This window comes from Vicia villosa, unplaced genomic scaffold (assembly GCF_029867415.1).
Source record: "Vicia villosa cultivar HV-30 ecotype Madison, WI unplaced genomic scaffold, Vvil1.0 ctg.000030F_1_1, whole genome shotgun sequence".
Classification (NCBI taxonomy): domain Eukaryota; kingdom Viridiplantae; phylum Streptophyta; class Magnoliopsida; order Fabales; family Fabaceae; genus Vicia; species Vicia villosa.
Genome location: NW_026704964.1, coordinates 1,931,297 through 1,958,737, shown reverse-complemented (window position 1 = coordinate 1,958,737; position 27,441 = coordinate 1,931,297). Strand labels below are relative to the sequence as shown.

Here is a 27,441-nt window from a genome sequence, read left to right as displayed (position 1 = left end):
TCACCTTAGTGATAGCTTTCTTTTAATACTTGTCAAATGTCTTGATCAATGTCTATCTACGACAGGCTTTAAAAATTTTCAAGACCAATCAAATTCCCATTCATGCCATAATCATTGTGTTACATTGGCCTTAAGCAATTGAAAGATGGTCAGATTCTTATGGATGAATTACAATTCCATCTAGAAATTGTTAAGAAATATGGTTCCTTATGGATGAATTACAATTCCATCTAGAAATTGTTAAGAAATATGGTTCGACCTAACTCTACCCTACAAAATCGGCTTGTAAGATGAGAATTTCCCCCGCTTTTAAGAACATGTTATGCCATATATTATCTGATGTGAGACTCTTAACACACTCTCACGCTCGAGACTAGACATCTGAAACATGGAAATAAATAATAGGTGGCCCAATAGCAGAAACCTGATAACATGTGACCTAGCGGATCTTAAACGAGACTCTGATGCTATGTTAAGAAATGTGGTTGGACCTAACTCTACCCTACAAAACCGACTTATAGGGTGAAGATTACCCCACTTATAAGGACATGTTCACGCTATATATTGTCCGATGTAAAACTCTTAACAGAAATCTTAATTTGTTTTTTAATCTAATAGGGGCCAATATTGATATCGACCAAAAATGGTAATTTGTGTTGTTGAGAGTTGGGGTAACAATGGTGATTCTATTCTAGGGTTGTCGATAGGGTTGTCATTAGGGCATTACTAGAAGGTGAAAAAAAAATCCTGAATTTCTTTCAATTGATAAACGATGTATTATTCCCAAAACAAACTAGTTTCTCTTCCAGTGTTTCCTTTTTTTCTTTTACTTTCTCTAAAGAGAGTCATCATGAACACAGGATTTGTTCACCTTAATGTTAATATCCATGAACCTTAGGTCAAAGATATCAAAGTGGAGAACATAAAAGAAATCACATGACATGATTACTACACATGATGATAAGTGTTTGCAGAAACTCTTTCTACATGTGATTGTATAAAGTTGATGAACTAACTATTTGCATGTTTGGACTGTCAATGAGTTTGACAAAATCTCATTGACACCGTGATTTTGTCAAAATTACAGCAATGCGTTCAATTGCATTGAAGCACAAAAATCGAGCTTTTACCAAAATCATGGCAACAGTGTGATTACGACAATCCAAACATGCATTGTATGATGTAGAAGAATTTTATTGCATGTAATCTTCATAGTAGTTGTCACTTATCACAGAAACAAATCTCTCTAGCCATGGAAGTTGATGAAGATCCTTCAAGGGGTCTACAAAGGATTCTGTACATTGAGGAGGAGGAGGAGGAGGAGGAGGAGGAGGAGGAGGAGGAGATTGGTAGGGATTGTGGTCACTGAGACTAAAACCGCCATCAAGGAACCGTTGTATAAGTGCGAGTTGTGACCGTTCTTGATCTGAGTATGCATCCATGATCATAGAAGTCTCCCATGCCCATTGTTCTGATTCTTGAAGGGAGTTTGTCAAGCTGTCTTCATCCCAAAATGCACATTGACATGTTTGTTGGCCATTCCTGTATTCCGCGCCACAAGAATAGCAAAATTCGTGACCACACCTGAAATATGGACACATGAAATCAAAACTATTATGACACAATGTAACTGTTATAAACTACTCAAAAACCTATCATCGATATCAATCATACAACATACTTTAAACTTGGAACTACTAAGTTATCAACATGCAAATGGCAAACAGTCGCTGGTAATGAATGCCAATATTGATCATATTCATTAAAACACTTTCAACATTATATTATCTTATTTTCCACCCTAAGCATGTTACTGAACAAAATTTAATCATTCTATCACTACCTACTAGTTATGATAGAACCCGTGAATTCAAGTGAATGAAACTGTATATTATTCAATGAAAAAGATGAGCTCAAGAGCTTTACAAGGTGGAAACAGAAACTACCCAGAGCTGATGACTCCAACCAAAGAGAAACTCTCCTAAAAAAAATTCTAACAAACAATGATCCTTATACGCTCTCTTATCCCTCTTATAATTCTTCCCCTTCTAACAGAATCTAGCCATGTCATTACTCTCCCCATTCAACACATCAATTGGGCTATAGCCCAAATCCAGTATCCTATATCTCTACTGGCCGCTAGAAAAACAGCCTTGTCCTCAAAGCTAAGATAAGGACACAGACATGTTGAATACATTTTATCACTCAGCAGTTGGTGGCATGACCATGGCATGAACAGCTTGCAAGGGATCTCACATTTGCATGTGGCTTGGGTACAGTCGCAGACATTCAAAGCTGCTTCTTATAGCTAAATACAACTTCTAGTTCCTTCTTTCCACATTTTTGAGTAGGTTTTGAAAGCCTTTCAGACACCCAACAAACCAGGAGGACTTGTTATTTGAATTAGAAAAAGGCATCCATATTCAACAATTGCTTGTAGCTTGTAGAAAAAGGCATCCAATCAACTTTCCCTAATTTTGAATTAGAAAATGTCCACTCTGTAGAGTTTTGAGTCTGGCAGTTATAAACAGCTCACACATTCCCACATCCGAACACACCTTCGCAAGTTAGTGATGGAAATAAGCCTCACATTGGGTTTCAGCTACAACTCCTCACAAATATCATAACCCATTTTAATATGGGCCTGGCCCATTAGGAGCACGATTGGGCCTAAATTATAGGTTGTCCATTCTGCTCCTATTTCTCTAGAACCTTCCCAACTGCAACAGCCATGCAACATACATGTTCAGCATGCGTATATAATGTCTCAGCTGAGATTGTTAGGATATAGAATGAAGGGAAATTAAAGTAGTTAAAAGTTGATATAGAAGTTAGTTAGTTAGTTATCTTAGCTTGTAGGGTTTGTTAGTTATGAAAAATATTGTTTTGACTGGTTTCAAACCAGTGTAAGGGAGACTATCTTCTCTGTATTTTTATTCTCTTTTATCAAATATTGCTGTTTCTATGGAATTCAATTCTTGGGTTGCTAACAGAGATGAAATTGCTCCCAGCCACAGGGAAGGGACTGCATACCGCAAACCTGCATCTGGTGGTTCTGACAGCTTTGATGGTGGTGGGAGATGGCGAGCCACGTGCAGCGTAAGTTTTCATCATTACCGCAAGTTGCTTGTTGTTTGGTGGCTCTGTCAGAGGTATCATTTGGATCTTTTTGTCCATCACAAACAAATCGACGTCCAGTGGCTTTGGTGTCGGTGACTGTTTCTCCTTCAGCAACTTCTCCCATATGTTCACCATCTCCTCCCATAATGACGAAAGGGATGTTAAAATACTACTGACGATCAGCGTTTCTTGTCTTGGAGGAGCTGTAACCAATACCAATGAAGCATTGGGTGGTGGCGGTTTCTGCAGTGGTGCCGGAGCCACTGGGTTTGGTGATATGCAGATCTCACCATCCATCACGCGCGGATTAGTATCCAAGGGTTCTGGTTCTTTAATCGGATCACCTAATTTGTGTGAAACCCAAACATTTGAAGCTTTCAATACCTATTTTCTTGCCATAGCCATATGTTGCACCTTCTTAGACAGTTTCATCTTCATCTCATGAGAAGGAATCTAGATGGTTACGACTTCAACCCTGTTTTTTGGGCTTTGTTATTTCTCTGTCTTCGCCATGCTCACCAGGTCATCTCCATCAAAAGGTGGCAGCTCAATCTTCTTCATGGCCCTCTTGTATCTCCATCAGGACTACGACGACCCAAAAAAATCGGTGAAAACTGACAAGGATTGGGCAGATAGGACCAACAATAGAACCCGTGAATTCAAGAGAGTCAATTTGTATATTATTCAATGAAAAAGATGAGCTCAAGAGCTCTAAAAGATGGAAATAGAACCTATCCAAAGCCTATGGCTCCTAATAAACAACAATGACCCTTGTGTCTCAGCACTCACTCTTATCCCTCGTATAATTGTTCCCCTCTCCTAACGGAATCTTGCCACGTCACTACTCTACCCATTCAACACATCAATTGGGCTAAAGTCTATATCCAGTATCCTATAAAGTTACCTAGAGAACCAAATCAATTTGAAGCTACAGCAGTAGGTCATACATTACATTGAGTACATCAATCTGAAATAGATATTGAGGTCTGAACATTACAAATACAGCAAGGGAATCAAGATGAATATGATCTATATCACTAACCGATTTCTCTCTCACACACATATACATCCATTTCTAATCGGGAGGGTTGCAGTAGTAATTTACAAAGTTAAAAAAAAAAAACATTTGCTTAGTCCAAGTATAATATTGTCATCTAGAAACATGCAAGAGTTTTTATTTGTATTATGGTTACTGTTGAGACTTGAGAGTCCCACATTGGAAGAGATATGACCTTAAAATGTGTTTATAACTTTATATAAATATGGGAGACATCTTTCACCTTACAAGGTAGTTTAGAAGAGCTGAGTTAGGTACAACTCATATTCTAAGCATTGGCTCACTCGCTATTTGAGCTTATTCAAGATCTGTAGGGCCACACACAATCGAACCACTCATGTCACGTTCCAAATGTCTAGTTCTAAGCATAAGGGGTGTGTTGAGAGTCCCGCATTGGATGAAACATGACATGAAAATGTGTTTATAAGTAGGAGGAAGGCGTCCCTCGCCTTACAAACCAATTTTGTATGGTTGAGTTACGCACAACCCAAATTATAAACAATATGCAAATTTCAAGAGCCCTAAATCTCAAACAAAAAATTGAAGTGAACCCAAAGCCCAAAATAACTAAGGCTTATGAAAGAGGTCCAAGAGGAAGCATTCGTCTAACCAAAGTATGAAGTACAATGCTCCTGATCAGATTTAGAGGAGAAATAAGGAAATGCTCCTGACCAAAGTATGAACTAATTTACTATGTGGCAAGAGATGCAGGGAAGTGTTAGGGATGCATTTTCAGAAGAGTATATGTATAGGGTTAGTGAAATGCTTATAAAATGAATCAAAACTTTGTTTTTATTTTCATATAAAGAGAAGATGTAACTTACCAGCATGTCATGTGGTAACAACCTTGAGCAAGCTCAATCATTCTACGACACTGTTGACAACGCTTCCACCTTTTATTCTGTGCAAGACGATGCAAGCTAATGTCAGAAGCATCTCTCTCCCCCTCTGGCAAATGCTGGTATTCTTCACAGCTCATGGAAGAATGCCAAGGAACACCGCAATCCACACAAATAAACCTCTGACAAACAGGACACTCAATACAAGAATTGTCTGACTGACTAGATGAACCGTCCATTGCCGACAAACACTCGCAAGGATCGAGGAGAACTGAGCAATTCGGAAACGGACAATAAAACCTTTCTGACTGACCGATATTTGCTTCTGAAAGGGCTTTCTCCAGAGATTCAAAGGAGGTGAATGGAAGAAAAGACTTGCATTCGGGTGCCGAGATGCAATATCTGCATCCTGGTTGAGGACATCTTATAGGGACTTGACAACATTGCAGTTTACCATCTGCATAGGACCTCAAGCAATGTGAACAGAACGTGTGTGAACATTTCAAGGTAATCATCATTGGCACTGGCTTGTCATCGCAACAAATAGAACAATTCTCAAGTGATGTTTTTTCGTTTACTGGAAAAGTGACAAGTCCCATAGCTACTTTGGCTAACTGTAGTGGCTGCTCAAGATCAATGCTTGGTATAAGCTTCAGATCAAAAGTTTCAAAATTATCTGCATGTTCCAGAATCCTTTCTTTCAGTGCCATCAAAAGTGGCATGTCCAAATTTTCCTCCAATGTTGTCTGTCAAAAGACCCACGTTCAAACAAAACATAGTTAATACAGGTGACCTACTAAACGCACAAAGACGAAGTTAAGAATTAATAGAGGTTAGTGGCACATATTAGAGCAATGTTGATTACTGTGAATAAAACTCTTTCAGCTTCTATAAAAAATAGTAATGTGATATACAAATTGAGTAATAGCATGGCTTCTGGAAAACAAACCTCTAAAAAAACTTAAATGCAAACTAAACAATGGGTCCAAAATAGGGGAAATGAGAAGTAAATAATATACATACTAGATGCAATACGAAAAATAAAAATTATGAAATGAAAGCATCATATCATGTTGAAGAATACCGAAAAATTGCACGGAACTTTAGAGTAAGCAATAGAAAATATTAATATGCTTACCCCAGTGTTCATCCACAATAGTAAAACATGAACACCGAGAAGCATACCTAAACAACTGGTGGCAAAAAAACACAAGGAAATACCCCAAGCAGACATACCGGCTTATTTGGATTAGCTTATTTAAACTTGTTGTCTTAAACACTTGTGAGGCCGTTTGGGAGGCTTATGAAAACAACTTATTACATTGCCATCAGTCGGTTTCAACTGGTTTCTACAAGCTCGTGAAATAACCTATACTAGCAGTTAGCACCCTTTTTGCTCAAAAACAAAAACTTATAAAATAAACACTTATATGATACGCGTTTATTCTTTAAGCACTTAATTAAAGTGTTTATCCATATAGGGGGTCCATGCTAAAAACTATAAATTTAAGCACCACTATTCAATTTTGCCAATCTAGGGTTAGTCAGGATCTTCATCAATTTATGTACTATATTATATATAAATGTCACAAAACAATGAAATGTTAGGATTGATCACTGAACCACTAACCTTATACAACAATTCAGAATCTGTGAAAGCAAAAACCCTACGGATCTTGTTGTGCAAAGCTTCCAACAAACCATCCATGAGTGCCAAGTAATCAACCATAGGCTCCTCAGCATAAAAATCAAGCCTTTTCTGCACCCTTATAGGAGAAAACTTTGATGATCTTTCCATAAACACTCCAATTCCAGAAAACCCTGTAGTTGAATTCTCAACCCCAGTTATTGACAAACCCTTAAAGTACATTCTTACTGAAAATTCATCAAGCTCTTCCTTCAATCCTTCCACCACTGTCTCCTCAGTTTCCTTCCATTCTTCTTCTCCTTGTTGCTGTTGTTCTCTTTCTTCTTCTTCATCTTCACAACAGCTGCAAAACTCATCTTCTTCCTCCTCATCTCTTCCAACATTAACAAATGGTTCATAACCTAATAAAGCTTGATCCTCCATTTCACACCAAAAAATTAACGAAGATTTTCAATTTTCAATTACAACAATGAATCAGCATGACCCATCAACAAATCGATCTAAAAAATCAAATTTTTTTATCAACAACAGTTCCCAATTGAAAAATTACATAAAAAATTGGCCCTTTTGACCCAATTGATCAAATCAAAGTGGAAAAATAGAAGTGAGGAATTAGAAGGATGTGATTGAGAAATTTCATTCCTAATTGAGGGTGTGATGGGATGATAGAGGGAATTTTTGGGGGTTGGAAAAGGAATCAATATGGACCCTCATTCATAGGTCATTCATTGACTTTGAGAGAGAGAAGAGAAGGTACCATACCATACTCTCCTTATCTGTAAAGTGGTTGGAGTTTGGTGGTACTCTTATTATTCTATTATTGCCATTATTGCCAAAATATACTTTTGTTTATCAATACATGCCTTATACTAATAAAATATACTAGACTAGATATGCTAGAAGAATATAAATTAGAAAATTAATTAATTTAGAGAATAAATTATTATCTTCCTTCCATCCCACAATGAGTGATTCAGTACATCATTTTACATCGATTAAGAAAAGTATATAAAAGTAAGAAAGAATATTGTTTTTACTATAGCACACTTATCATGTATACCATTTTACATCGATTAAGAAAAGTATATAAAGGTAAGAAAGAATATTGTTTTTACTATAACACACTTATCATGTATTAGAAATGGCGAAATTTTTATTAATTAGAGGATAGAATTGTAAAAAGTGTATTGGAAATTGAAATAAGTCATTCATTTTGGGATATTATTTTATTCCAAATAAATCACTCATTATGGGATGGAGATTATGGGATGGAGGGAATAAAAATTGAAAGAATAACTAAGAATAAGAATGATATATGTATCTATCCATCCACATTGACATACAGTTGGTTTTTGTAAAATATGTTATTTGAGTGATTGTTTCATAGTGTGATGTTCACTTCACTTCATATATTGATCACATTATATAAAAAAAATTATAAAAAAAATTTTAATTTCAACCTGGTGCAAAATCTCTCTTGATTTTTAGTTTAGTCTGGAGTAAAACTTTATTAGGCTCGAGATCAACTTGATAAAAATCTTAGTTTGGTTCGTGGTCACCCCGTGTAAAACCTCAATTCTTAAGATTAAGTTAAGTCTGTTGTTTGGTTTGAAGATTAAGTGTTTTAAACTCCGTATTGTTGTTTGGTTAGAAGTTATCCTGAAAACTTCATTTCTTTATATAATGGGGTTTGTTTTTAACTTCTAAAAGCTCTCAAGATATAGTGGATATTCTCAAGATCAATTCTTGGGAAGAAAACTAGTTCACTTCATTAAACTGAACCTCTATAAAGCTATGGTGTCATCTTTTTTTCCCATATCTCTTTTATTTTCCGTTTAGTTTTCTTATTTTGAATTTTCGCTGCTTACTTATGCAAACATTTTTTATAAATTATTTTCAAACTCTGATTTAGAAAATGATTTTGTTTTAAATCAATAATTTTTCAAACCTCCACAATTCACCTTATCTTGTGTATAGAGTCACATGTTCAACAATTGGCATCAAAGTCTAACTCTTATTTAAAGATTAATCGTCTTAGGAGGAAGATGACTTATAACACTATTTTTAATTATAGGACTTTTCTATATACATCTCCCTCATTTCATGGTGATAGGAACTCTCTGACAAGTCGTGTACCGGAAGCTCATTCCACCACTAAAACTCTATTTCATTCGATCTATATCAATTTCTGATTCTAGTTTAGAATAGTGACACCATTTGTGAGAATCGACTTCTAATTCTAACTAATTTCCATGATCATATTCTCTTAATCCCAAAGACACCAATCACAACCTCAATTTTGCTCGAGAGAAGACGAGGATTATGATCCAGCTGCTAATGTCACAATTAATCTATCAACTATAGGATCGTTCCTCTACCTTAATGTCTCTCTACTTGATGGTGGATTGCTTGGCAAGAGAGGTGTGAATGAAAAAGACAAACTTATTGATTGTTGTCTAACACGAAAAATCTCCAAGGTCGGCGATGATAAACGGGAGGAAAGAAGGAGATAAACTTATTATGCGATTTCGAGAATTCAAGAAAGCAGATAGAGCTCCAAATGCAATGCTTCGACTGATCATAATTATTATTGTAGCAAATCACTCAGTGTTAGGGATCATTATTGCAATGTTGTGTACATCAGTATCTTCATAAGGCTATGGTTACATGAGCGGGATCTCAAGACGTATGAAGGCAGAGATCTCTTAACATTCACTGACTCGTTTACTCATCTATGCAGGGCCATGGAATTACTAATTTATTCCAAAGAAGGAAAAGGTAAGACAACATTGAAAACATGTTTCTTATGGAGCCCACTCCTTGAAATGCTTTATGCATTGGCATCCAAAATCCATCTAGAGATGAAATACCACAATAGTCTTGGTGAACTAGTTGTCGTCTTGGTTGAGCTCGTCTGATACATGAAACCATACTAAAGAACCCCTTAGTGTCTGTTATCGCCCCGAGAAGAAAAAGAATAAGACTCGTGGGGACTACTGTCAATACAGTTGACCTCGACTTGCGAGAACAATAAGTACCATAGAATCATGAGCTCGAATATCACCTGTGGGCCAAAGCGAAAGCCTTGAGATCGTCTCTAGATGATAATTTTGAAATTGTACATCTCAATGATAATCTGATAAGGTTGATTTGTACATGAGCTGACTTCCCATCCATGTCGAAGGAATGGTTCATTTAATGCCTTAAAGCTAATGACGACCTCTTCGCAATTTCCCCCATGTGATGCCCAACATAGACTCTAGCGTGACTTCTCACCAATTGAATATTGACCCTTCTACCCCTTATGTAGTCCAACAAAGAAGACGACAATCCCTTAAGAAAGTTGAACCGACCATGAGTAGGGTTTGCGGTCTACTCGACACCAACCTTATTTTTAAAGATACATTGAATGACTATCCAATGTTGTATTGGTCAAGAAATCATTCGGGAAATGGAGAATAGATGCGGACTACACTGAATTTAACTGAGCCAGCTCAAAAGATTCATTTTCACTCTCAAACTTCGACAAGCTAGTTGATAACTCATCCATATACAAACTCTTATCATTCATGGATGTGTATTCTAGCTATAATAAGATACCCATATTCGAGGGAATCAGGAAAGAGATGACCATCATGACCGAGCGAGCTAAATATTGTTACAACGCCATGTCCTTTGGTATGAAGAATGCAATGGGAGACATACTAGAGGATGGTGAACAAAATCTTTAAAGAAGAGATCAGTGAAAAGCGGAAAGTATATATGGATGATATGATTTTCAAGTCCAACAAAGAGTAACTACACAAATGAACACATAGCGAGCATGCTCCGACAATTTCGACAATACAACATTAGAGACTTAACTCGGAAAAATTCGGAATACCGACAACAAATAAAGAGGTACTAATATTAAATGGGATGCTCGCAACCTTAAATAGAATCATTTTGAGTTTTGCTTAACACACACTACCATCTTCCAAGTTGCTGAAGAAATAAGCACGCTTTGAATGGACTCCAAAATGCGATTAGGCGTTCATGTCCCTTAAAATGACGATATCAACCCCATTAGTGTTATCTCGGCCTTTGTTTGGGGAGATTTCATTCCTTTACTATGTCGTCTCTAGAAAAGCCGTCAGTTTCATCTTCATTTGGGAACCAAATTTTGGTCAACACCTGGTGTTTTTCGTATTTAAGGCATTAGCTGGACCTGAACCCCATTATCAAAATATAGAGAAAGTTATGTTAGCATTGGTGATTGGGTCCAAAAAGTTGCGATGTTATTTCCTGGCACATGATATTATTGTCTGCACTGATCTACCTCTGAAATAGGTTCTCCATAGGCCAATTCTAGTCAGGCGTATGACTAAATGGTTCGTCGAAATGTTTGAGTTTGACATCTACTTAGAGCCTAGGAAAGCGTTAATGGCTCATTTATTCACAGACTTCATAGCATAAATGACTTCAAATGCATTTGAATTGGCTCGTACATGGATCGTATCCATATACTAATAATCAAATAGCAAAGAGAGTGGGGTCGGTATCGTATTCTAAAATGAAGTAGGTTTGGTGATTGAAATATCCCTACGTTTTAAGTTTCCCGCTACCAATAACGAGACTAAGTATGAAGCTTTCACTGTAGGTCTCATGTTATCTGCCGAGATGGGGGAGAAAGACATTCAGTTAAGAACATATTCACAAATGGTTGTATCACAAGTCAAAAGAGATGCTCAAACTAAAAATTCGTTATTGTAGTGATATGTCAACCTGACTAGAGACAGATTAGAGAAGTTCAATTATCATGAGAAATTGCATGTCCCTAAAGAGCAGAACACTAGAGTGGGTGTCATGTCTAAACACACTAATATTATAAACTCTAGTGTCAACCTCTTATTCATCTAGGAAACTCTAAGAAATCCAAGAATTTGAATGCCCAAAGTGGCAATGACAATTACGAAAGACACCTTGCGGTACTCCTAGATCTCGCCCATCATGAAGTATATTAGTACGGTACGCTACTTGCCAACTAAGTTGAAGCCAACATTGTGAAAATACTGGCAAGTTCATACTCTATGATAAGAGGAGTTTTGTACTCTGCAGAGTGCCTTAAGTGGGAAGAAGTTGCATACACCCTTGTCAAAGTACACGAAGGGATTGTCGAACAACACCTTGGCGCAAGGGTCTGGCTAAGAAAAATCTTAGGGTCAGGTATTATTGGTCGTCCATGGATCATGATGCCCAAAATTTTGTGAAGAAATGTAAACAGTGTCAAAAACACGAAGATGCCCACAATGTTCCCATGTCTGAGTTATGTGTATTAATGTCACCATGGTCCTTCTCACTGTGGGACATAGATATTATAGGCCCCTTTCCTTTGGCCCTATGATAATTAAAATTCTTGATTGTTGTAGTTAACTACTTTACAAAGTTCGTGGAAGTCGAATCTTTAACACAAATAATTGTAGCCAACATACTAAAATTCTTTAAAAAAAATATTTTAGTAAGATATGGAATTCCACAATATGTCGTGACGGACAACGAAATTCAATTTACAGATAAGCATTTGAAAAAATGGAGGATTTGAAGATCAAGCAATATTTCACGTCAATAGAGCGTCCTCAAACAAACAGTCAAGCAACGACAACTTAATGAGTTTTGTTAAAGAGGCTAAAGAGAAGGCTTAAAGCAGCTAAAGGAAACTGAGTCGATGAACTACCACATGTTCTTTAAACATACATGATCACACTCCATTCAACTATAAAAAAAACCCTTTCCGACTTATTTATAGGACATAAGCTATCATTTCTATTGAGATATGAAAAATTTAGTTGGAGGACGACCCACCCCTTACCAGAAAAAGATAATTCGCAGAATATCAAGAAAGAGGCAGACTTTTTAGAAGAAAAGGAAAACCTACACCATCCCCATGAACGTCATAGTAAAACAAACGGCTGCAACCAGAACAACCAAATTAGGCCTCGAGATTTCTAGATTTATAAAATAAAATAAAAATAATAAAATGTTTTTCCTACTTTGCATGCACCCTTTTTGGCTCCATCTTATGTTTCCATTCCAAACACATCCCACCTTTTCTCCTTTCAACACATCTCTCTCATTTAATAATATTACTTACTTTTCACACTCCCTCAAAAAATAAAAAATAAAATTATTTCTGGGTTCCATTCCATCGGGTTCTTTCCACACTCATCACCACCACCACTCTGTTCTTCCTCTTGCGCCATTCCAAACCGCTGTCATATTCAATTTCAATCACTCATTCAAAATTCTCCACAGGTAAAATCATCAACATGCATGCAGACTCTCTTTTTGTCTCTTAACAATTCTCTTTTCAATCTTCTTTCTTTCTTTTTTATTTCTTTTTCTTTCGTTATTGTTTATTCTCATATAAGATGCATTACTTTTTCATTCTTTTTTACTTTTTCACAATTCTTGTTTCTTATAAGGATATATATACTATGTTCTCATCGATGATGTTTGTTACCGAGATTAATTCACACGTGTGTCATTGTTTTGGTTTCAAAAACATTGCTGCATGCAACATTTTTTCTTCATTTTTGTTTATCTTCTTTTGATGCATTTGCAATGATATAAAGTCAAAAACATTGAATGTATCGCCATATATTAGAATAAAAATTCAATCTTTTTCACTTTTCAATTCCATATACTATTCTGGGTCATGCTGATTCTGACTTTTTTTGTTGCTGATTTTTCAGATTGTGTGAGGCTTCAAAATTGGATCTTGGCACTGTTGTTGATCCATTATAATTGATGATTTTTTCTGTTTGTGAGTTCTTAAATTATAACTTGATCCTATGCATGGTGAAGTGAATCTTGCATGGAGGCATTGTTGAAGCTATTTGGTGGAACTCTGAATTCAATAACTAGTAAATGCATGGTTTTGCTTGTTACTGTTTTGATTCTTAGAGTGTTTCTTTTCCCTGGTTTTGATGGAATTGAATGGAGCAATCTTGTATACCGCTCTCCGTCGATGAGTTCTTCCGAATTTGGAATTCGGGAGTTTAGGTTTTTGGTAGTTCCTCAGCTTGTTTGGGGATTAAACAACCAGAAAATCGCGTTCGCCAGGGCTTGTCTTACTGCTAGAATATTGAATAGAACCCTTTTGATGCCTAGCTTTAGTGCATCCCTATTTTACAAAGAAATCGATCTATTGCAGCCGATGTCTTTCGATAAATTATTCCAATTCGAAAAGTTTAATGCGGTTTGCAGTGGTTTTGTTCGGTTAGGTCGGTATTCGGGTGTCTTGAATAGAACCCGAGTGCTTGAAATGACGAAAGGGAGTGGGAGGAAGTGGACATTGGAGAGAGATTTATCACAATTGAAAGAGTATAGTAAAGGCTCTTATGATGACTATGAGGTGATTGAAATTTTAGGGAAAAACCCTTTCTTATGGCATGATCATTGGCCTTTGAATGACTATGCTAAGGTTTTCGAGTGCTTGGTTTTGATCGATGAGTTTCGTAACGAAGCAGAAAGGGTTGTTTCTAGGATTAGGGAAATCGGAAACAATGCATCAATGGAACCACAACAAGGTATGAAGTATGAACTCTGGTTGTCATTAAACAACAGTCGTGATTTTTTCTCTGGTTTTGCAGTTCTCAACGATATATTCTTGTGTTTGATTGTGTTCTTTATTTTTCTCGGTTGTTTTTTCTCAACAGATAGGTCTTCATTTCAGCCTCTTCCGTATGTTGCGGTTCACATGAGGATAGAAATCGATTGGATGATTCATTGCAAAAAGTTAGAGCAGAGATTGAACACAAATCAAATATGCAGTAGCAAGAAAGAGATAGTGGAAACAGTTAGAAACATTGTAATCAGTTTGAAAAAAACTCCGATTGTTGTTTATCTCGCGGTAGCCGATAAACTCCTCAACGATTCTTCCATAATGGAAGATTGGGGAGAACGCATTCTTCCTTACGAAAAGAAGAAACTCGGCGTTGAGGGAATGTATAACAAGTATCCATATCTGATTCAATCTGCTATCGACTATGAAGTTTGTTTACAGGCTGATATCTTTGTTGGAAACAGTTTCTCTACATTTTCGAGTCTTATAGTTCTTGAAAGAACACATAAAATGATCAAAACGAGTGTCGAAAGCGTGTGCGGAACCGATGTAAGATGGCCTTCTTATGCATATAATATACAAGGAGGAGAATCAAATGGTGCAATGAGATGGATTACAAATATGTCTGAATCAAGTCTTCAAACAATAAGCTATGGAACCAATCGTGTTTATGATTGCAAGGGTCATATTTAAATCTTGTGCATGTAATATAGAATTTTGAGTAGTTTAGTTTAACAGTCTTGTTCTCTTATCCATACATTTTTCACTTCTGATCTGGTGTTTGATTAGCACAAAGAGTGTAACATAATTCCAATCACTGAAATATTTAATCTTATTAATGGAAATTGAACTGCATTGAGTTGTAGCCCCAACGTAGATTGGGGAGGGGGGCATGTGAGCCTATGGTCATGGTGGGAAATCAAAATAGTGTTAAAGTAGAGGGTAGGAAAATTATGTTGAACTCTAGGTCTAAGAGGAGACTTAGACACCACCTAAAGTTGCTTGAGACAATGTCTAACTTTTCGGTGCAACATGTCTTCTCTAATGACAAATTAAGCAATCCCTTTATTCAAAATAACTTTTATATGGTAAACAGCCCACTATATTTTCTTATTTTTCATATGAATCAAAATATGGTTATAGGATAGGGTGGTTGCAAATGTGCTTCTAGGATAGGGTGGCTCAGGGCACCCTTAGTATTATTCTCAAATTCTATGGAATTTTCAAAAATGCCCCTCTCGCACCACTCAAAATCCAAAACCTTACACCCTATTTGTGCATTGGAAATCCGAACGGTACGAGAGGGTCATTTCGGATATTTAAAACTTTGAGAGTAAATACTAAGGGGGCAATGAACACCCATAACAATATATGTAACTTCTAAAGCAACCTATATTAGGGTTAACCCATTAGGTGTACATAGTAAAAGCCTTAGAGGGAACTTTATCCTCCCAAAGAAGTTCCTAAAAGTAGAAAATAAAGACAGGTATAGGCATTCACAGTATTGGAAAAATTAAAGGAATCAAATTCAAGAATGTCCCCCAGAGGCATTAAACCAAAAGTGACAAAAAAGTGTCATGACTTTTGGTGAATGTTTGGTTGTTTTATGGTGAAAAAACTACTTGTTAAATAAATTGATTTCACATAAAATGAAAATTGAATGTAAAATAACGTGGTTGGATTTAGATACACTAGCATAAAAGTGGCTTCAACAATAAACTTTACTTTGGGATAAATATGAAGTTAAAACTAAAAAATTATAAATCTTAGTTTGAATTCAGGATAAATTTTAAAAACAAAAACAATTATATTCTAGAGCAAACGAACATGTCTATATCAATTTTGCACTTTCAGAATCAATTTTGATGGCTCCAAACATGAAACCGAACATAAACATAAAAGCGGAAATAAGGATTAGTATATGTGCGGGCTCTCCTGATCAGATTTTAAGTATTTGAAGTTACAATACATGAAGTAATAATCATTTCCTTAACCAATTTACACAATACATAGCTTACATATCATCCACTACAATCTTAAGAGCAGCATGTCTGATGTGATGAGTATAACTTTTGTCCAGTTCTTTATCTTCCTCCTTTGAGTTGACAATATTTGTAATCATGATCAGTTGAGTATGAATCAAGTCTCTAAAAAGCTTCTATGTAAGTTTGAAGATTAACATGTAGATGTCATAAACTATGATACCAGTACTGACAGGTAATGTATTAATAGAATTAGAAAAACTGAGATGGTTGATCGAGATTTCCTAGACAACAAATTATACATCACTCCCAATTCTCAACTCAACCATGGCGTTAGAAGACTAAAGCACCTGTTACCGATTTTTGAGATTCTAGATAACCTGAAAAATGCCGATGTTGAAGAATCGAACAAATCATTCTAAGGAATGAAATCCAAACTCTAATTGTTGCATACAAGCCAAGTCTTCACATGAAAAAAATAATAAATCTAAAATAATAGCATGATTGTCAAATCAGAATCCATAAGACAACAACAGAAATTATAAACTGCACAAACAACTTAATATTTAGTTCCTCCAAGTATAGTTAGTAGTTTAATATCAAGACCGAAAAAACAAATTGCCAATTTTCAGTAGCAAGCTAGAAGTTAAAGATTCATGCTAGGAAGTAGTGTTAGTTCACACATGTTAACAATGAAACATGATGCAAATACGACATACCACAGGGTGCAGGAGGCGTGGGAAGAGAAATAGGGCGCCTAAAATACAAGCTCATTTGAAGATCAAAATATTACTTGAAGATCTAGGCTTTGAGCTTTAAGTGGCTAATTGATTAGAGCCCGTCAATTTCCCGGGGCACAAAATTCCTCTAAAATGGAAGGTATACTAGTAAACAAACTCATAAGCCATTAGATTTTCACAGACTACTTCGCTGTTTTGAGTAGAAAAAAGCATAGGACATAATATATGTGCAGGCAGGAGTAAGTCATGAGATTTTCCCCGGCTTCTGTAAGAATGAATAATAGGCCCGTCAGATGAAGAACATTATGTTTTCCAGGTCAGCGTGCAACCTGTAAAATCCCTGTTCAAATGCATCTTTAGAAGATAAAGATCCTCTTGACTTCTTAGATTGCATCCCAATCCTTGCTTCGTGGTACAATCGTCCTCTATAAGCAGCAAGGTCGGCATAATACACAGGTGGGACTAAAGACACGGGTTTTGTGCACCTTGCAAAGGTAAAGCACATCTCATATATAAGTTTTTGCAATTCATCAGATGTAAACTTGTGTTCATCCCATAAAACATGGTAGTGAGTGGGCTTGCTTGAACCTAGGCTTCCATAGTAACTACAGAGGTAAAAATCAAACTCAAAAGGGTGTGTAACTTTTGTGTCAATAACTGTTCCCGGTAAAATATTGCCACCGGAAGACCCATCCCTCCAACCATCTGGAAAGAATCGAGTTTGATGTCGTTTTTGTGCTACAATAAGAGTGATTGTAGGGAGATAATTTAATCTTCGGAATGCACTCTTCAAATCTAGTAGTTCTTCATTAAGAACCATGTCAAACTGGTACTCGCTCACCCCATCACGAAAAACAACAATTTTTTCTGGCCTGACTCCGTTCATCCTCCAATAACAACTGACAAGCTCAACACAAACCTCCCCAAAGTTTAATATTTTCTCACTTCGATTGAATTGCGGGCAAACACGTGCTGCATAGCGATTAGCGGCTGGCCAATTAATGGTTGCAACCACAGCAACAATTGACGGACTCCTGTTGTCCCGTAAACCAGGGTGATTGACATCAGCGCCTATAAACATAACATGTTCGTCCCCGTCAAAGTAAGGGAGCCTATTATTGAGCTCTACATTGCTGCCTCCAAGCTTGGCATTGATCTTGAGAGCCAGATAAGAATAGAATTTATCATCCCCTTGATTAGCACTATAAGACAAACAACATTGTGTGATTATACCAACTTTGGTCTCAGAAATCCACTTGAGGTATTTGTAACCTGGACTTTTATTAGCCATCACACACAGAAGAAATTGTAGTCGACCTTGGTTATATTCACAAATGTTTTTGATTTTTTCAAGTAATTCAGATAGCAATTCATGACTCGCAAGTATCTTCATTGAAGATTCTTCGTACCAAATGGGATCCTGCATATAGATACCCAACTTCTTGTATTTACCAATAAGTTTTTCGACAAATTCCTTTCTTCTTAATTTCTTATTATACGGCCCGATACTGGTGAAATCAAGAATGGCCCAACGCTCAACTGGTTTACCTTCCACCATTGATCTTCCTGTAAGGTTCCAATGACATTTATCTAGATCGACTGTAATCTTGACAGTCTTGCCATTTGGATCGCCCAACTTCAATTCCGGGGGTCCAATTACACGTCCTAGAATGGTTGTCATGGTTGTATTGACTGACATTCCAAAGTTCCGAATAATATCACCACTGCCAATGAAGAAAATTGTAAGGGAGACATGCTCCAACAAATACAAAAAACAGGATAAGGGACAAATAAATAACCTTAAACATATTCAGACATTAAATAAGAAACCAATTCTTATGCCTATATCTATCCAAATATTCAAACTAATCACTTCCAGCATTCATGTAAGAAAGCTGGAGAGTTGTTAAGCGGAATATCCACCCGTTTTCAAAGTAACATGTACAGGTCTGCACTTATATACTAAGCTATATCAATTGCTACCAGGAGGAGTCATCTTGTTTAATCATTCATACTTAAAATTAACTGTCATCACTACAAATCATATTCCAATGCATAGGTCATATCATATCTTATTACGGAGTCCAAAAAATTTTCATAATTTAATTAGAAATCTTGCAGTGTGATTCGTATTATTTAGTAGGTGTCTAGTTGTCAATTTTGCAATTATGCTAAGGGTCTTTTTGGATAAGCAGCTAATTTGTAGCTTATAGCACAGCAAACACTTATCAAAATAAGCGCTTATGAATAAGTTTGTACAAGCTATTTTTATAACCAAAGGTAAAATAATTTTTTTCATATATATGCTATAAGTTGTTTTAATAAGTTATCTTGGAGAACTTGTAAAAACAAGTTCAAAAAAATTTATGAAAACTGTGATAAGTTGTTTTTATAAGATCTCTCGAACAGCCTTGCAAAACTTATGTCATTCGATAAGCTCAAATAAGTCAATCCAACACAGGTCCTAAGAACACCATCAAGTAAAAAAATTCTCTTCTCCTCTTCCAAATAAAGTAGACTCTTTTGGTTTTCCTAGACTTAATAGGTTCATCCGTTCAGGGGTTGCTTAGGGTAAGTAAATCGTAGTTCTTTTTTGCTAGCAATTAAGGTTTTCCTAGACTCCCCTGGTTTTCCAAGACTTAACAGGTTCAGGTGTCTAGTTCTTTTCTACTACCAATTAGTGGGGTTTTCCTCTCATCCTATCATTGGATTTCTTCTGATTGATCTCTTGTTTAGATTATCCAAAGAATCTACTAACTTCTTTGCTGTTGATACTAGAGCACATGGTCATGAACTGAAGTTGTTCATAGGACACCTAGTATGAAGTTTGTGGGGTCATTTGCAACCTTCTTCACACATGAGGCCAAATTGAAGGGTGTATATAGCATGCAATTCTTCCTTAAAATAAGTGCCTAATGATATAAATCAATCATTGTCATTTCATGCATTTGTAACCAACAATCAAGAAAACAATAAAAGTACCAAAAGTATTAGCATTTGGAAATAATACAATCGAATCAAAACTCCTCTTACCCGCAAGGTCCATCACTCGATTGCACCATCTTCTGTATAGCACTTTGCCTTTCGCTCGGGTGAGCTAGTGCCATTGCTTCCAATGTCTTTGCTGAAGCACCATCCAGACGCTCTTTGGGATATCTTTGGCCCTCAGCTAAAACACAAAATTCCATGGGTACATAGTTCTTCCTGTTTCCTTTCCCTAAATCTAAACAAGGAATATCTTTGTATACAATATCCTTGTCATATTTCTCATTAAAAAAGCTAAGAAGATTAACATCCTTTTCAATTTTCCAGCCCTTAGTATAGTCAATGGGGAAAGTGACATGCCTTGTAACTGTAGGTGTTAATCCGGCAATAATATATTTCTGTTTGGATTTCCGGTGAGTCACACTAACTTTCAATCCAATAAGCACCTCCTCAACATATTTCCTGAAATTTTCAAATTCACCCAAGTTAAAGTCATTGATACGCTCGTGCAAGAAATCCAAGACTGACATTTGTTTTCGGAAAGGCACCACCGAGTAGTCTACACACAAGGACAAACCCTGAGAAGTAGGTTTTAAACTATGCTGAAACCCCCCAACTGCAATTATTCCAGGGCGAAGTTCCTTCATTACTAAAGGAGGATTCGTGGGATAGAAGTGGCGTCCCACAGAAATTGTACGCCTAGCAGGATTCTCTTTCACCACCACATCCATCCCTTGTAAAATATCCCTAGGAAGAGAGACTGAATGCCCACAAAGATAGTCCATTAACTTGCGAAGTCTGAGTTTATTAAGAAGTGTTAAGGTAACACTATATGAAGTGATCTTTTCATCCTCACCATCAAAGATCACCACATTAACAGTCTCTTCCGGTAACTCCACCGCACTAAAGATATTCTTGGCACCGTCATGCGCAGTCATGTCCAACGGAAACCTCTCGGGATCATCAGAAAACAATTTCTCTCTAATCATGGACAGATCATTATTAGACAACTTCCGAGGCTGGCCAACTTTTGACGAAAAATTAGGTTTCACATTAACATTGTAATGAAATATTATACTCTCCGGATTGAACTTAAAAAGGAAATGATTAACACAAAGTCTGCTCGTAAGAACCGCTAACGTGCCACCACCGTCAGGTCTCCGAATAGGTAAAGCTTTATCCTTAAGCGAAAAAGATGATGCAGCTAAATCTTTCGATATTCGTAGACTTTCCAGTTTAGGAACAACATAATCTTCTAAACAAATTGGAAAATCATCAGCAACAGAAAATTAGCATAATAATTAAACAAGTCTTTTAAACTATGACACTATGAAACTGACACATCGGACATGATCCTGACACTAACAATGTCAAGAATGGTAATAATTTGAAAAAATTCATAAATTAAATGTAATCACAAGTGTCAGTGTGAGTGTCCGACGCAGACATATACATGTTTTTCTTCAGAGGTGTCGGTGCTACAGAGGTATCACATGATTCTTGATCGGAATGCTGAATATACCTGACGGTGGAGCATTTCGCCAAGATTCATCAATGTTTCTACTTCTTTGAACACCACTAGAACTTGATCCTAGTCCTAATGGTTTTCTCACACCATAATGTTGGTTTTGATTCCATGGATATGCAGTGGCAGTAGTAGTAGTGGACCTTGATCGTCTCCATTCTGGTTGATGTATAGCCTCCTTTTTCTGCTCCTCGTCCTTCTTCTGAGCTTCATCGCCGGCACGGGAGGAAGAAGGAAGAGCTGTTGCTGTTGACCTACCTCGCCTCCATTCTGGTTGGAGAGTAAGGTTTTGTTGTTCTCTTCCGGTTGAGGCAGTTCGGCGTCTCCATTCTGGTTGTAGACTCACCTCGTCGGACGGTTGCTGAGTTCCTCGTCCACTGTAACCGTCACCGGCTTCCATTGGGGTAATCAAGTTATGATCAGGGTTAGTCACTGAAGTGAGTGATCAAATAAAAAAACTGTAATAATTTACTTATGTTTGACAAATTTACAAATTTAAAAGCCCCTAAATCATTCGTTTCTCCACGTAAATTAGTGTGTTTTTGTATTTTTTTTTCTAAGTTAGTGTTTTTATATTTCTTTTTTTTTTATTGTGTTAGTCATCCAAGTCTCCTAAAAAAATGTTGAGATATCTAAGTGGAAATGAATTTATATGTTATTTTGTATAATAAATTACACACATGAATACATAGCGGAAGGAGGTTAAAAAGAGGACTAAATCCAAAAAAATATACTATTTGCATCATCTTGTTTCTCTCTTCAAATCATCTTTTGCAAATTCTTCCCTCCAGACACATTAGTGTTAAGGTCATTGCACATTCATCAATGGCAACATCATCATTAGGTAATTTCTCTCGGTCTCAAATTCTAGTTTTTGGTTGCAAGCTATGATGATGTTCATCTCAAATTCAATTGAAAACCCTAAACAACGATTTTGGAAATGTTCAAATTCGAGTATAATGTCAAGTTGCAAGCTATTTACTTGGGATGATGAACTAGAACGCAACACGTCAAATGAATTCCACAATTCAATTGGTTGCAATTGCACAGAAGTAGTGCGGGAAGTAGGTTGCATCATTAAAGAGCTTGAAGCAAAGATAAAAAGAATAAGAAATTAAAGTTGGAAAACGAAAGGAAGAAAGCCAATTTGTTTAAGCTTTTGTTGATTGTATCATGGTGTCTGTTCTTTGCTTACTAGAAATGGTAGTGAGATTGATGATCATGGAATCTGTATTTTTTTAGTCCCTAGAAGAAGGATAATTGTGGAATGTTGTCCATGTAATGTTTGGTTATTGAATGGATAAGAACCTTTGAAATTAATGAAGTTTAAATTGTGGAAACCTAGGTTTAGAATCTTTATTCAAAGTATTAGTCATGAATTGTGTGAAACATTAATCAATGGTCTGATTATCCCTACTCATCAAGTAAATGATGAAGTAATAGACGAACATGAATCCTTTTGGACCAAAGAAGAAAAGAGAGAATTTGAAATAAATTTCAAAACTAAAAGTTTTATAATAATGTCTTTAGATGACACCAAATTCTTTTATGTGCACCATTGTAAAACTGCAAAGGAAATGTGAGATATTTTTGAAATGATATATGGAGTTTCTCCAAGTAATGAGCAAGAGGAGATGAACACATGAGGAGATAAACATGTTACTCTTAAATGTTTTTCAAAATTTAGAAATATTGGACATTATGTTGGAAATTTTGTCACTAACAAATATCTAAGAATTAAGAATTGGAAATTTAACCAAGGGAAAGAGAAGCTTGACTTGATCCTACAGAGTCAGAGATCTTCCTCAAACAATAATGGACTAGGATTTAAGAAAGATAGAAAACCTAATAAAAGTATAGATCACAAAAAAAATAATCGTTTAGTTTACAAATGCATACACTGCAAATGAGTTGGCCACTTATAGCCTTTTTGTTTTAATACATTAAAAAGATTTAAAGATAAAAACCTTAGATGTTCTATAGAGTGACACACCATAATAAGTTTGGTGTTTCCTATTTAAGGGAAGTTTTTATAAAAGCCTTTTAATATAAAAGAGAGTACACTATTTTAAGTTTGAAATGATTTGAAAACTTTGATTAATCCTTTAAAATAAAGCTTTTAGTTTTGCTCGTCTCAAAAAATTGTTATCACTAATAAAAAAGATGAGTTTCCAAGTGTTTTATAGAAAGGGGTGCAAATAAGACTGAATAGGGGGTGTAGAAAAGCAATGAAATCTAGCACAATACTCAAAATGCACCAAGAAGGCTGAACAACAAAAGTCCAATCAATTGGCAAGCTATGGCAATTGATTGGAGAATCTTGGCGTGCCCATTTTAAGATAAAATTGAACCCAAACTTTCCTTCCAACCAAATAAAATCTCAGCATTGATGATGAACGTACAAAATCCTGAGAGATTTGATTAATTAATCGATTTGAGCCATTATCCAATTGATTGGCATACTCAATCTGGAAAAATTCTGATTTGATTTTCAATCATCATAATCTCCACTAATTGCTTGCTAGAAATATACAATCAAATCATCATATGACAAATTATAAATAGGTATGCTCTCTCATTACTTCTTGCATCTCAAAATTCATCTCTTCTAGCATTCTTTTCGAGCATTATATTGCTATAAGAATTTTTATGACCTCCTCAAGCCAAAAACATAGAGAAACACCAATAAGGGATGTGTTCACTGTTGAATTGATAAATATAAAACAATAATAAAGGATGATAATTCTAGGGAAGAAGATAATTTAACTCTGGTACATGGAGTCAAGCCATCTGAAGAGTCACAAACCATATCATCAATTCTGTCAAGCTTCCTTTAAATATTTCTTCCCCTAAGTACCAGATAGATCTTTTCCCAATCTTGTGTTAGAATTCTATTTAAACCTGAGACTTGTGGGAATCTCACTAAGAACCTCTGTGAGATGAATAAAAAAAGACATTCAGAAAGACAACTTTGGAAGAATCTTAGAGCTACCCTATGTAGGAATTTCCTACATCCATGACAAACCCTTAGGACTTAGGAACTTCAAACATTCAATACTCCTAAACAAGCTCGTCATAAATCACATGGAGAAAAAAATAGAGATCCATTCAAACCAACCCACCTTAAACCAAAGGTTCAGATCCTTCATTACCTTATAATCATAATTCTTTTTACAAGGAGCATAAATCACACCTATGTTATTAGGGAAGATGTTGTACCCCTATTATTGTTAACCCAATAAATTCCAACATATTGGTTTGAAGGAATGTTCAACCGTATAATTTAATGTAGATAGATCCAAGCAGTTTGACTTCCTTATGGTCAACTAATGAGCAAAATTGTATTGTCCATAAAAGTGTAGGTGTGCGCGTATTCCCCTTGCAAAGACAGGGAGACTCAGAGGCCCAAGTAGGTATATTACACATTTGAGGGTGGGGGCTAGCTCACGACGGCGAGTAGCCCTGTAAGGTGATTTTAAGGTTGTTTAAGGGACCAACTCACGTGAGGCGAGAAGCATTGTCGGTGGTTGGCACTCCTAGGTTGCATGAAAACGATTAGGGTGGTGTTCTTAGGGTAACTCGAAGCAGAGTTCTCTTTGAGCAACGTTGAATAGAAGTAAGTGTGTCTCACTTGAGTAATGCTTATTTCCCGCTGCAAATTTCGAAAATATTTTTAAAAAGGTTTTAAACTCTAAAAATGATCATACATTTTTTTCAAACTATAATTTTTCTAAAACACACAATCGATCTCATCTTGTGTGTGAAGTCACATGTCCAAAATATTTAGGTCTATAAATACCACTGTAAATACCTAAATCCTAAGACTGAGGGAAGATCTCAAATTTCTCACAAAAACACATACAAAGCTTCTCATCACTCTATATGAGCAAGTCCTATGTGTTTTCAAAATATCATAAACACCACAAACAACTCTACAATTACAGAGCTACCCTCACTGTATTTTTTAGCACATGGTATTTTTGTTTTTTGCGATGATATTTTAATTTAAATTTGGATTAAGATTGTAAAAAAAAAAAATTATTATCTTTTGAAAGTTATCAGACATATATATTGTTTGATATTCTACAGTTTGTCAACGACACTGTCATTTTAGGAGATGGAAGGATGGAGAACTTATGGGGTTTGAAAGTTGTTTTGAGAGGTTTCAAAATGGTTTCGGGGCTAAAAGTTAATTTCTTTAAGAGTGAGATTTTCTGTATTAATCTGAGTGAGGATTTTGTCCACGGCTGCCTCCTTTCTATCTTGTTGTATTGACACTATTCTGTTCAAATTTCTAGGTGTGAAAATTGGTGGCAGCCCGAGGAAATCTCATATATGAAAGGATGTGGTCAATAATGTTGCAAATAGACTGGCTGCTTGGAACAACAAATTTTTGTCCATGGGTGGCAAGGTAGTTTTGATCAACTCTGTGTTGAATTCAATTCCTATATAGCCTTTATCCTTTTATAAAGCCCCAATTAAATTCTGAAAGAAATCAGAAGGATTCAGGCTCATTTCTTGCGGGGAGGTTCAAATTCGAAGAGGATAGTTCATTGGGTGAGTTGGGAAAATGTTTGAAAACTCAAGGAGAAGGGAGGTCTCAGTATTAAGAACCCGGAACTTTTCAATGTGACTTTGTTAAGCATATGGAAGTGGCAGATTTTGAATGAAAATGATGCGATTTGGAGTGGCATTCTGCGCCATAGATACCAATATCCGACCTTGAAGTTGATGTGTGAAGGAGGTAGTGATGTTCGAAAAAATGATTCAATATGGTGGAGGGACTTGATGAAAGTGGAGGTTAAGAACATATTTGATTCGAATGCTTTTACTAATAATATTTTATGCAGGTTGAAGAATGGACCGGGAATCTCTTTTTGGCACAACCTTTGGCTTGGCAATCAATCTCTAGAAGAGGCTTTTCCATAAGCTTTTAAGGAGGCCATTGATAAGTTTGGGAGCGTAGAAAATGCGGGATGGTGGGATGATGGTTTGTGGTATTGGAAACGTCTCTGTTATGTTTCTTCCACTCATTCTACAGCAGCCCAACAAGAGGACGAAATCCTTATTTTGTTGAATGAAGTTGAGCCTAAGCATTTTGGTGATGACGAGTTCGATTGGTAGGATAATGGCAGTGAAGTATTTACGGTTAAATCTTGTTACGAGAATTATGGATTGCATTAGATCAGGAGTGTCGGTAGAGGTAAAATGCTTGCTGTCTATTTTGTGGAAGATGAATGTTTCGTATAAATTCCATGTTTTTGGATGGAGGATGACTCTCGATAGGTTACCGACTAGACAACAACTTATCAAGCGAGGAATTCTTAACGGTACCATTGATTATTGTTGTATGTTTTGCTTTTGGGAGGAAAAAGATAGTGCTCATCTTTTTTAGTATTGTGCTTATTCAATTAGAATTTAGGGGACGGTGAAGAAGTGGATGGGAGCTTATCCATAATATTCATGGGTCTCTTTCTGTTTTGTTAGCAATCCAACAGGTGAAGAATATTTTTGTTATAAATTCCATTGGGATTATATGGCTAGACACTATTTGGAATATTTGGTTAATTTTAAATGCTATATTATTTAAAGAGAGTATCTTTAAGTATGATGAGTGTTTCTCTTCCATTATTTTACTGTCTTGGAAATGGATGGGGTTCAGAGGCGGATCTAGGTTGAGGCTGGGTTTGGCTATAGCCGCACCAATTTTTTTTTAAATTTTTTATATTTATATAAGGTTAAATATGTTTGTGGTCCCTATAAATAATCCAAAATCTGATTTTATTCCCTCTAAAAAGTTCCTTCAAAGAATGGTCCTCCTAAAATTTTCCGTCCACACTTTTGATCCCTACCGTCTATTTGGTCTAACGAAAATTGAGGTGGCATGTCACATCATATAAATTCTACACTAATTGAGACAAATTGCGGGGGGTTACAAACCC

At 36.2% G+C, this 27,441-nt stretch overlaps 3 protein-coding genes across 5 annotated transcripts; 1 reads left to right on the top strand and 2 right to left on the bottom strand.

The window, feature by feature from the left end:
• Positions 1-734: 734 nt before the first annotated feature.
• Positions 735-7,490, bottom strand: LOC131622490 (E3 ubiquitin-protein ligase RSL1-like). Its single transcript, XM_058893527.1, has 3 exons — positions 6,647-7,490; positions 5,002-5,762; positions 735-1,584 (listed from the first exon to the last, which is right to left on the bottom strand). Exons 1-3 carry the CDS (start codon positions 7,085-7,087, stop codon positions 1,194-1,196), a joined length of 1,593 nt encoding a protein of 530 aa, XP_058749510.1. The 5' UTR covers positions 7,088-7,490; the 3' UTR covers positions 735-1,193.
• A 5,279-nt stretch (positions 7,491-12,769) lies between these two features.
• On the top strand, positions 12,770-15,104 carry LOC131622435 (O-fucosyltransferase 23-like). Its single transcript, XM_058893461.1, has 3 exons — positions 12,770-12,955; positions 13,396-14,232; positions 14,362-15,104. The coding sequence occupies exons 2-3, from the start codon at positions 13,518-13,520 to the stop codon at positions 14,958-14,960; spliced, it is 1,314 nt and encodes a 437-aa protein (XP_058749444.1). The 5' UTR covers positions 12,770-12,955; positions 13,396-13,517; the 3' UTR covers positions 14,961-15,104.
• Positions 15,105-16,157: 1,053 nt separating this feature from the next.
• Positions 16,158-21,959, bottom strand: LOC131622488 (protein argonaute 2-like). Of its 3 annotated transcripts, XR_009289910.1 has the most exons (4): positions 21,497-21,959; positions 20,023-21,229; positions 16,969-18,713; positions 16,158-16,629 (listed from the first exon to the last, which is right to left on the bottom strand). XR_009289910.1 is itself a non-coding variant. In XM_058893525.1 (3 exons), the coding sequence occupies exons 1-3, from the start codon at positions 21,897-21,899 to the stop codon at positions 17,279-17,281; spliced, it is 3,045 nt and encodes a 1,014-aa protein (XP_058749508.1). In that variant the 5' UTR covers positions 21,900-21,959; the 3' UTR covers positions 16,158-17,278. The 3 variants fall into 3 exon arrangements, 2 of the variants coding, with proteins under 2 accessions (XP_058749508.1, XP_058749509.1); XM_058893525.1 differs by having other exon boundaries at positions 16,158-18,713; XM_058893526.1 differs by having other exon boundaries at positions 16,158-18,713; positions 20,023-21,226.
• Between the last annotated feature and the right edge of the window lie 5,482 nt (positions 21,960-27,441).

Coding starts and splice junctions, on each gene's coding strand:
- LOC131622488 (XM_058893525.1), bottom strand. CDS start 21,899: ATGGAAGCCGGTGACGGTTACAGTGGACGAGGAACTCAGCAACCGTCC. Junction 21,230..21,496: donor GCGAAATGCTCCACCGTCAG/GTATATTCAGCA, acceptor CAATTTGTTTAG/AAGATTATGTTGTTCCTAAA. Junction 18,714..20,022: donor TCGAGTGATGGACCTTGCGG/GTAAGAGGAGTT, acceptor CTTCATTGGCAG/TGGTGATATTATTCGGAACT.
- LOC131622490 (XM_058893527.1), bottom strand. CDS start 7,087: ATGGAGGATCAAGCTTTATTAGGTTATGAACCATTTGTTAATGTTGGA. Junction 5,763..6,646: donor ATTCTGAATTGTTGTATAAG/GTTAGTGGTTCA, acceptor GTCTTTTGACAG/ACAACATTGGAGGAAAATTT. Junction 1,585..5,001: donor TGTTACCACATGACATGCTG/GTAAGTTACATC, acceptor TCCATATTTCAG/GTGTGGTCACGAATTTTGCT.
- LOC131622435 (XM_058893461.1), top strand. CDS start 13,518: ATGGAGGCATTGTTGAAGCTATTTGGTGGAACTCTGAATTCAATAACT. Junction 14,233..14,361: donor ATCAATGGAACCACAACAAG/GTATGAAGTATG, acceptor TTTTCTCAACAG/ATAGGTCTTCATTTCAGCCT.